We start from the raw sequence: 11,173 nt of genomic DNA, 5'->3' as shown, positions 1-11,173 counted from the left end.
GAAGAAAGATGTTCTGGAAGTCGGTGAGATTCCTGAGGTGGGACAGAGACCAGCATCTCCGCCCATTGTGGTAGGGTCAGACACGCTGGGATCTGCGGCGGGGAGTGGCGGGGGAAGCAGGGTGGTCAGAGCGCGGTAGGGACCAAGGGCCTTTCTATGCCCAAGGAGGTGACCGCTAGGGGTCCAACAGTCAGGGCCCGCAGTTTGAGAGGGGGCAGTTAGATGCTGGGGGGGACATTGCCGCAAGCACAGGGGTTTTCGGGGGGACCAGCTGGGCCCCCGGCTTCCTGGGTGAGTGAGGGAGCCACGTCTGGCTCTCCTTGACCTTCAGTGGCTGCCGCCGCACCTGCAGCTGCGTCCACCTCCATTGAGCAGGGCTCCTCTGGCAGAGGAGGCACCTCGGGTTTCTCCCCCCGGAAGCGCACGTCCCTGGACTTCCAGGTCCGCCTCCCGGGGGCCTTTCTCCTCGTCCTCTGACCTAACAACCTCTAGTGCCCTGGCTAGGTCTCCACTGCTTGGGGCGGCCCTGGAGGGAGACTTGAGGTTCTGGGTGGCGGCGAGGATGTGAGCCTGGAGCTGCTGGGAGGAATCCAGGGTCTCCTCGGGCCGGCCGTCGGGAGCCCGGTCGGGGACCTCGCTGAAGGCCCGGGGGCCCCCCGCGCAGTCGCTCTGGTCTACGTACTTCTTCTTGGGGAAGGACGAGGGGTAGTAGGCAGAGGCCTTGTGCTTCTGGCGGGTGATGAGAGCCGCACAGACGATGAACATCAGCAGGAAGACCAGGGAGCCCACCACGGCGATGAGCATCACGTACTGGCGGAAGAAATCCACGATGCCGTCCAGGAAGTTGGTGGGGGGCTTCGGGCCCGCCAGGGGCGTGGGCTCGGGCCCCACCGACGTGGGGCTGAGGGCCGGGGTCTGGGGCGGCGGAAGGCTCGGGGAGGAGGCCGACGAGCCCTCGGCCTCCCCGCTGCCCCCCGTGTCCTCCAGGAAGCCAGCCTGCAGGGACATGGAGTGGGACGCCGTGGGCAGGACCCGCAGCAGCAGCAGCAGCAGCAGAGACATGGCGAGGCTGCGCGCCGCTGCGGAAACCATGTTGCCGGGAACCTGTGCGGAAGGGAGGCCGGAGAGACGTCAGGGTGGGACCCCGGGGCCTCAGGGGACCCCGAGGAGGTGCAGGGGTCACAGAACCTCTTCTAGCAAATCGCTTCCCCTCCCGGGCCTGAGCCTCCCCACTGTGCAATGGACCCCATCCCGGGGTTCACGTCGGTTCTCCCCCGCCCCCAACGACTCACCTCAATCTGAGCTTCTAGAGGGCACAGGCTGAATCTTACTCGTCTTGGCAACTTCAGGGTTTTGCATTGTATCTGGGTCCTGGACCCCACAGTAAGCACCCAATAAATGCATCTTGATGGACTTGGCTCAACGAATAAGAAGAACTTACTCTTTCATCGCTTGCCATGTGCCAGGCCCTATTTTATCTTTCTTAGATGAAATTTCTCTTGACTCCTGGGAACCGCCTGCTGGCGGTAGTACTACATTCTCCCCATTTTTTCAGGTGAGGAAGTTGAGGCTCAGAGGGATTCAAAAACTTGCTAAGGAAGAGCTGGAGTTTGGATGCAGGCACCAAGGGAGGGCTCAGTGAGTAACTGAGCAAGCTGACCCCCTCCTCCAGGAAGCCCTCCCCACTGCCCCTGGCCTATCTGCTGTCCTGTCACCAAAAGATTCATAAGTTTTGAAGCATCCAGATTCTGAGCTCAGCAGGGGCCTGAGTGAGCATGTGCCCCACGGCTAACCGCCACCTCAAAGTCCCCCGGGGAAACCCTTGTGCCTGAAACAAAGCTGGAGCTGGAGTCCTGTGGCCGCCACCAAATGGGATCCAGATGAACTCCGCACCTCCCTCCCCCACGGGAAGGCTGCTCCCGACATGAACCCCCAGACCCTCCCTGGCCCAGACAGCCCGGATGACTAATAAATTCCTTATGGCCCAGCTTTACGGAGGAGCCTGGCTTCTAAAGCATTAACTCTCCAGCTGGTGTGAGTTGGCCTGGCCTCTCAGACAACCCAGGGACCCCTTTTATGCCCCCCAGGCCGCCCCCTGAGAGTCCCTGCCTGGCCCAGCAGAGGGCCCAGGACCGTGATGCTGGATGAGGCTGCATGTGCCAGGATGGGAAAGCCTCACACGCCCCTGACTGTGGCACCCCCTCTCGGGGATGCAGTTGAGAGAGACAGAAGCCGAGAGAAGGCAAGGGGCAGGCCTCAGGCCACACAGCGAGTTCCTGGGCTGAAGGAGTCAAGTGCCCAACATCTTGCAGCAGGTACCCATGAGAGCCCAGGTCTCAGGCCCCGCTCTGCAAAGCAGGTGATGGTACCAGCTCGTGGTGACTTGGGGATTCAGGAGGTGATGTAGGAATGACATGGGGCCATTGACTGGCTTGTTCCAAGTGACCTGGTGCTTCCCAATATGACATGAATGTAGACAGACTGGCTCAGATCGCAAAATACAAAAGAAATTCCCAGGATATCAGACAAGGCAACACTCACCCAGAGGCTCTTTTAAAAAAATTGTTGGGGCGGGGGGGCTCCATGGCATGTGGAATCCTATTTCCCTGATCAAGGATCAAACTCGCATTGGAAGCAAGAGTCTTAACCACTGGACCATCAGGGAAGTCAAGAGATTCATTTTAAATGAGTAGGTCACCATGTACGTTTACCAAAGGTTGCTCATCTGAGCCCCTTTTGTGGGTGCAATTCCAAAGAAACCCAGAACACTAGTATTGTCTGAATTTCTCAAATGAGAAATTGGAGTCCAGAGACAGACAGTGACCTGCCCGAGGACACACAGATGCTAAGTGTTAGAGCTGGGATTTGAACCTTCCTTCTTTGTGATTCTGAGAATCCACACATACACTCACTCACACACACACACTCACACTCCGATGTGCCCCCGGCTGACCCAGGAATGGGCTCACACTCCCTGGTTGACTTGTCAGCTGGGACCAGGATTTGAGCAGTTCCATGAACTTCAGGAGCCTTCCCCTGGTACTTGTTAGCCTAGGTTCCTACAGACAGCCTTGATCTTTGGCGGATTTGCCCCTCCCTCACCAGTCAACTCCCTGCCTGCTGCCTCGAGTAAGCCCTGGAATGACCTCTCATGATGGCAGCTGAAACTTCTCGCTGTAAACTGCTAGCCGGGTGGGGCCTGAAGACCAGGGTCTTCCCTGCAGCGGCGGCCGTCAAGGTTCGCCCTGAAGCTCTGCAGGCACCGGACTGAGAAGGCCAGTTAGGCCGGGATTAGGATCCTGGTTCCATCTGAGTCTGGCTCTGCTGCCCGGCTCCTCTGGGCCTCCCTTTCCCCATCTGTAAACTGGGGGCAGGGCAAGGAGGTGAGCACAGGGCCTGCCTCTTGGAGCTGTTAGGATCAGATGAGACCACAAGTTCAGAAAACGCCTGGTACGGAGGGGGTGGGGGCGGGGGCGGGAGGAGATGGAATTCAGAAGCAGCCGAATTTCTACCCCAGCAGAGATCCAAGACCAGCGGGCACTCTGCCACCCCGCCCGTGGACAAATGATGATTATCCTTGCCTGACATGTAAATGTGCTCACTCTTTCCCCCCATCGTCCAGGAAAGACCAAATTTGTATTAATACCTCATTGAGTGAAATCTCCCCAAGCTGTAGCCAACGAGGAATCTGGGACCAGACACACACACGCACGCACTCACACATACACACACGCACAGCAATGAGTCAGACAGAGTAAAAGTGTTCCTTTCCCCAAGAGCCTTGGGGGCTGGGGCAGAGGATAAGGAAAGAGGCCACGCAAACTACTTCTGGCTCTTAAAGACTGAGACCCTGACTCTCTGAGTCCATTCATACGCCCCTCTCACCGGGGCTCCCTGGGAAACATGTAGGCTGAGTGCGGGGAGCCGGCGGGGCTTCACAGGAGATGGCTGTGTGACCCTGCTGGACAAGCCCCCTGACCTCTCTGGGCCTCAGTTTCCAGTCTGTAGAATGGGTGCGCTGACCTGGGCTGCTCTGACATGATTGTCCTGCCCATCAGCTGCCCTCAGCTCCTCCCTGCTCCTCATTTTTTTTTCCAGGACGCAGAAATTCACGGGCCACGAGGAGGTGGGGTCAGGCCAACCCCTCTCATTTCATCCAAGAGGAAAACCCAGGCCCGACACTGGGAAAGGCCTGCCCAGGGTCACACAGTCGGTCAGAACGGAGCCGGACTGGAGAGGCGGCTCTGAACACCCGGATGGAGGTCATTTCCCAGCTGTGTGTCCTGAGGTCAGGCATGGCACCTCTCTGAGCCTCAGTTTCCATATCTTTACGATGGGGAGAAGGTCACCTTCCTGGACTACTGTTAGGACAAGAAATAGCGGTGGAGATGTCAATTAGTAGTACCACGTGATTATCCAGGACTCCAGGCTGGGAGCAGGGCCCCTCTCCAGAGCCCATCTCACTCACAGTTCATTGTTTTCAAATGTGATGCCCCCACTTGAGGTCAGGAATAGGCAGATACTTCAAATCCATCCCTAAGGCTAAGGGTACCCTGCCAAGACCTGAGGCTGAGGGGCCAGGGACTGCCCCGCCCCCATTCAGGGACTGGTGGCCAGAGGGGGAGGGGAGCCCACAGAAACCTGGCTTCAATTAGTGGCCTTGGGGGGAGGGGTTCTGGCTGAAGCTCTGAAGCCCCTGCTCCAGGGCAGCCAAGGACAGGGCCCTGGGCCCCTTGGAGGGGAGGCCTGGGGAAGGACGGGAGTCTTTCCCTGAAGTCTTGAAACCCACGCACATACACACAGTACAGACACACAACACAGGCACCAAAGACAGATGCACAGAGTCCCGACACCCCGGATGGCTACACGGACCCCAGCCCAGACACACAGAGAACACACACGGATGCACGCTACACTTGCACAATGTACCGCCTGACCCGCTGGGGATCCCCACAGATGGGACCACCCCGTACACACCACCCTCCTGCGGACCCCGGGAACACCCACCCCGGCGCCCACTTTCCAGCACACCCCCTACAGCAAGGCCCCAACTGCACACACACGCCACAGCACTGCGCTCAGGACGCATCGTCCCAGTGCACACACAGCTGGCCACCCGTCCTGTTAACACAGGTCACACGTACACAGCATCCGACACACACTCAAGGCTCACACATACTTAGAGAAGCCCCCGAAAGCACTCACGCCGGCCCCCTAAACTCCAAGACAGCCCGGGCTCCCCGAGAGAGGCGGGGGCCCCAGGACTCACCGGTTCCTCTGCACACAGGGTGTCCCGCCAGGTGGAGCAGAGCGAGTCAGAGTCCGTGGCGGTGCCCGGTGGCCGCGGCTCTGGGCTGCCACCCGCCCTCCCTGGCCCTCCCCGCCTCCTCCTTCCCTCCCTCCCTCCCTCACTCCCTCCCCCTGTCCAGCTTGATTTCATTAAGTGGGTTTGGGGTGGGGACAAGAGGAGGGGCGGGGCCAAGCCCGGCCACACACAGTCCCCCTCCCCGCTCACACTCGCGGACACCCTTTCCTCCACGGGTGCCCCCTCCACAGCCCAGGACACCAGATGTGGCATTTCCTCCCTGACCGCGGGTCCCCAGGGCAGACTGAGGCCGACAGACACACACAGCAGGGCCATCCTGCCGAGCACCCCTGGGCCAGCAAGCAGGGATCCTGCCTCCCAGCCCAAGAGGACAAGGTCAGGGAGGCTCCGAGGCCCCTGGAAGTGAGGAGGAAAATTCCCTGTGCTTGGTTCCAGCTGTGACTCAGGTTTTCCAAAGCTCAGGGAGCAGAGTGGGAGCTGGGCTTAAAGGATTCGTGGAGGGTCAGGCCTGAGGCAGGGAGGGAATTCAGACACCCGAAGTCAGAGCCTTTTCCTCCGCAGACCTCCGTTTCCCCATTTACAGGGGTGGGTGGGAAGCTCTGTGGGTTCCCTCTTAACATCCTGAGATCCACGGCCTCGCAATACCCCAAAACAAAGCGGCCAGAACACAGGTTTTCATGGCCCCATTTCACAGACTGAGAAAGTGAGGCAAGGTACATTCAAGAGGCTCCACCAGGGAACTGAGATAAGTCAGTTGTGGGCACTGGAACTAGGCTCTCTGGCTGATCTGAGGAATCCAGTGAGTCAGCAGTCCTTGCATTCATTTATTCCTGCGCTCATTCATTCATTCGTCCATCAAGTGCTTAATGAACACCTGTGTGCACCAGACCCGGTGCTAAGCAGGTTTCAGAGGTGAATCAGACACAGCCCAGCCTTCAGGAAGCTCACGGACTTCCAAGCAGAAGCACACATACATTAACCGCTTTAAAAAAAAAAAAACATAAATGGGTCCACGGCGGGAGAGAAGCCAAGAGCTCAGGGAACCCCAGGACAGAGAGAGGTCCACTGAAAGAGGCAGGGGAGTTGTCCTAGAGGTTGTGACTGTGAATGAGCCGAGACCCAGGAAGGTCATTCCTGGAGGAAAGCCCAGCGTGGATGAAGGCAGGAGGCTGAGAATGCCACACACGGACAGGGGGCTGTGACGAAACGGTGCTGGAGCACGAAGCAGATTAAAGGGAGGAGCGAATGAGGAGGGCGAGGGAAGAGCGGGGCTAAAGGCTCAGAACAGCATTCATCAGGGGCAACAGGGAGCCAGGGAAGGTGTGGAGCATGGAGAGTACAAGAATCAACAGATCGTGCCTACCTTTTAGGAACCAGGGCCCTAGATTGTAGCTATTCCCTTTGATGGTCCCAGCAGCCCCAACTCGCCTCCCCAAAGAGGAGCCAGCTGTTTAGAAAATAAAACCAGGGAAATTACCAGGCCAGTGACCCTGTTAGACAGCTATCAGACCATCTCTCTCTCACACACACACACACACACACACACCACACACCCCTTAAGCCAAATATCCCGACACAATCTAAGGACAGAATAACAAAAACGTCAGTCACCAATGGGAGGAAAAAAGATCCCTGAGTTCCAGCCCCAGCTCACTCATCAGCTGTGAGTGGCTGGGCAAATCTCTGTCCCTCTCTGGGCCGCAGCTAAATGTGGGGTTTTGCTCGATGCCCGCTGCAAGCCTGCCAGCTCTGAAGTTCCAACGCTGTGACATTCTAAATTGTATTCAGTCTACAAATCTTTCTTGAGCATTGAGTTTACACCCAGCCACTGTCAGGCCCTGGAAGACAGTAATGAGCAGACACAGGCTCAGAGAGAGAGGACTTGCAATAAGCAAGTCAACAAAGAAATGAATATCTAACTGCAAACTGTGCTAAGAGTTGGAATGGGGCATTTCCGAGGCTGTGAGAGGCTAATCTGGGGGGCATTAGTCTGGTCCTGGGGCTTATGGGGGCCTCCATGAGGAGGTGGAAGTAGAGCTACTGGTGGAGGTGTTTAGGAAGGCAAGAATGCAAGAGGATAGCATGTGCAAAGGCCCTGGGACAGACAGGAAGCCAGCGCCTTCAGAGCAGTTTCTGATCATCAAGCAGAAGTCCATGAACGGAGGCCTGCGGGGGGACCAGGAACTCTACCTGTTTTGTGAGTGGCCGTAACTCCAGCATCTAGGGTGGTCCCTGGAACACAGTAGGTGCTCAATAAATGCTTGTGACCATGTCAGTGACCACTCTGCCCTCCACGCTCATGTTCCTAGGATCTAGCCACTCCTCATCCATCCTGAGGGACTCACGGTCCACATTCTCCAGCTCCAGGACCCACGATAGGGCCTGGCCCGGGTAATCCCACGGCCCCCAGCGCCATGCATGGCTCCAAGGGTGCGGGGTGGGCAGGCCTGTGGCTTGGAGGGGGCCAGGCCACTCGCTTGCAACCCACAATTTCAGAAACAGAGCAAAGAGTCCTCTGCCCAGCCTTGAAGCAGTTCAGAGCCCCCACCCTGGGCCTAGCCTGCAATTAGCAGCTGTGACCACCCCCACCCCTGCCCCACTGACCAACCAGGACTGAGGAGGCAGGAAAGAGGAGGGAAAACCTCACCCAGGCTTGAGTCCCTGCCAGAATGCTCCCCGGTTGAGCCTGGGCAAGCTGCTTGGCCCACCGCAGCCCCCAGCTCCAGCCTCTCATGGGCTCAGAGCCACTTCTAATTACACAGCCCCCGAAGCCACTGGGGCCTGCCTTCTGGGCAAAAATATCACAAGATTTTCATGTGGCTGGAGAGACCTGGGCTGCGGCCCCATCACAGCACAGGCCTGGCCTGCGGGTGGACACCCGTGGAGTGGCCCCTGGTGAGGGGCTCCAAGGAGGTGGAGTGGCCAGGGCTCAGGCGCACTGTGAAACCTCCCCATGCCTCAGCTTCCCCATCTGTAAACTAGAGACGTTCACTCATTCCATAGCTCTTTACCAAGTGTCTCCGTGAGCCAGGAGCTGCCCGGGGCCTGGAGAGAACTGTGAATAAGACAGATGCTGAAGTGACTTCCCTCCGCCTGAAGCACTGTCCTCCGTGTGCCCCCTGGCCTGACCCGCCTGCCTATCTTGCATCTCTGTTATCACCACCTCCAGGAAGCCCTCCCTGAACCCCAGCCTCTAGGGAGGGAGATGAGCAGCTCCTTCTATGTTCCTGCACCCCTGGTGCCCTTTAAGGACTTGTTTCTATGTGTCTCTAGACTGTCAGTTTCTCAGGTCCAGAATAAGGGCTTTTTCTGTCACCATATCCCTGGCACCAGTGCCTGGAACACAGTAGGTGCTCAGTAAATGCCCTCCACTGGCTGAATGGCTCTCGTCCAACCTGCCCATGTTACAGATGGGGAAACTGAGGCCCAGGGAAGGGATTCACTGACATAATATTGCTCCGCCTCAAGGAGCTCCTCTCAGGGGAATTGGTTGAGAAGCAAGTCAACTGGCAATTCAAGAAGACACCCTAACACTGCAAAATGCCATCAAGGAGATAAAAAGGCCGAGGAAACAGGAAGTAGCTTGGAAAGGGGCGGGGGCAGGTGTCCGGTCATCTATTCTAGTGACTGTGGTCAGGGCTGTCTTCCTGGAAGAGGTATCAGCACTGACATGTGCAGATAAGAGGAACTAGGCACTCAAGAGGCAGGAGGAACAGCTTCCATGGCCAAGAAAGCCAATTGCAAGTGCAAAGGCCCTGCGGTGGAAAAGGGCTTGGCACCAAGTGTCTTATAGGGAAACCAGAGGGGCTGCTGAATTGGTTCTCGCCCAGGAGTCATTCAAGCTCAGAAACCGAGAGACCTGCCTTCCTCACTCCCAGCTCTGCCCCTCCCACACGCTCTGCTGTGAGCCAAGCCTCAGTTTCCCTTCCCACACCAGGAGGAGTCAGCCGAGTTTCCTCTGAACTCTTTTTGCTGTGTGATTCTAAGTGAATTTCCCACTCCAGCAAACAACCCACCACCGCGGTAGGGAGAGAAATACCGTCGCCACTTTGGAAACAGTCTGGCGGGTTTTATCAAGTTAAAGATACGCTTCTCAATGGCCCGGCAAGCTCTTCTCTGGGTATTTCCCCAAGAGAAATGACGACACACGTTCATATGCAGACAAGAATGTCGCTTTATCCGTAAGAGCCGAAACACACCAAACTGGCAACTACCCAGATAGCCATCAGCAGGACAATGGATGCACGGACTGTGGTCCGTGTGACACTCCTCCCCAGTGGGAGGATGAGATAGATGGGAGGCAGGCAGTTGGACAAATCTCATAGACACACCGAGCAAAAGAAATGGACTCCACAGAACACGGACTGGGTGATTCCATTTACAAGTTCTAGAACAAAGGCTAAACCAGGCTATGGAGACAGAAGTCAGAAGAGCCGTTACCCAGAACTTCCCTGGTGGTCCAGTGGCTCAGGCTTCACACTCACAATGCCGGGGGCCGGAGTTCGATCCCTGGTCAGGGAACTGGATCCCACATGCCGCAACTAAGACCTGGTGCAGCTGAATAAAGAAAGATATACATTTGTTAAAAAAAAAAAAAAAAAAAAAAAAGAAGGCAGTTACCCTTGGGGGCGGTATTGACTGGAAAGAGACACGGAGAAACTTCTCGGGCTGGAGCCGGACAATGTCTGGGTGGCGGTTATGTGGGCACATGTGTATGGGAAAATCAAGCCTCACACTTCAGATGGTTATGCTTTACGTAGGTTATGACTCAAAGTTGTCTTTAAAAATTAAGAGCCCTGCCTCCCTCTCATTTTTTTTTTTTTTTTTGGTGGGGTGGGGGCACCAGAGCCAGTAGGATCTCTGGCTTCCTACGTCCATGGTGACCTGGCCAGCTGCACACAGCCTTGTAAACATTTACATTCCCCAAGCCCAGCGCAAGCAGCGGCTCCGTGCAGCCCATGTGGGAGCCCACGTGTCAGAGGGTAGGGGTGCAGACGCGCACCCCTGGCTGCAGAGCTGGCCTGGCTCTCCCGCTCTGCCAGCTGCCAATGGGGTGCCCTCGGTGAGGTGCCCTCCGGCAGGCCGTTCTGCAGGAGCCCCCCGCTGCCCCGCCCCACCCTCCATCAGGAAGAGGAATTGAGATGGTGCTCCTGAATTGTCTATGCAGCACTGTTGGAAATCAGGGGACGGGGGCGGGGGAGGTGGGTGCTGCCCATCTTTGAGCAGAGGGGCAGAGGGGCACAGTGGGGAAGGCTCAGAGCTGGACTTCGGGGCCCTGAAGTCACCCAAACAGCTCATCATCCTGTGTGTCTCCTGCTCTGCGACCCCTCCCTTTACACTAAGACCATCTGTCCCGTCTTCCCTCCCTCTCCCTTCTTTCCTCTTCTCCCCTTCCTCCTTCCTTTCCTCTTCCCTATCCTTCCCTTCCTTTCTCCCTTCTTGTTCTGTCCCTCTCAGTCCTTACTGAGCACATGCAATGTGTCGGACACTTTCCACCACTGGGACTGCAGCAGAGAGCAATACGGATGAAAAGTCTCTGTCCCCGGGGAGCTTGCCTTCTGGTGGGAGCAGAAGGACTTCTTCACTGGAGGTCCAGCGGTTGAGACTCCACGTTGCAATGCACGGGATGCAGGTCCGATCCCTGATGGGGAGCTATGATCCCACATGCCCTCAAGAGTCTCCGCGCCTCGGTGAAAGATCGCAACGAAGAACCCGAGTGCCACAACTAAGAACAGCCGAATAAATACCTGAGAAGATAACACTGGGACTTCACTGGTGGTCCAGCGGTTAAGACACTTGCACTTCCATTTCGGGGGCAGCGGGGTAGAGGTTCCATTCCTGGTCAGG

General features: G+C 57.0%; 1 protein-coding gene across 1 annotated transcript; it reads right to left on the bottom strand.

The window, feature by feature from the left end:
- Nucleotides 1–218: 218 nt before the first annotated feature.
- Nucleotides 219–5,331, bottom strand: TMEM119 (transmembrane protein 119). The gene is given in 3 exon segments (XM_052655083.1): nt 219–413; nt 415–1,104; nt 5,270–5,331. Coding segments are annotated over 2 exon segments (873 nt in total). The 5' UTR covers nt 1,093–1,104; nt 5,270–5,331.
- Nucleotides 5,332–11,173: the final 5,842 nt, after the last annotated feature.

Source organism: Budorcas taxicolor, chromosome 17, assembly GCF_023091745.1.
Source record: "Budorcas taxicolor isolate Tak-1 chromosome 17, Takin1.1, whole genome shotgun sequence".
Classification (NCBI taxonomy): Eukaryota; Metazoa; Chordata; class Mammalia; order Artiodactyla; family Bovidae; genus Budorcas; species Budorcas taxicolor.
The sequence above is the reverse complement of the archived record's forward strand: the minus strand, read 5'-3'. Positions and strand labels throughout refer to the sequence as shown.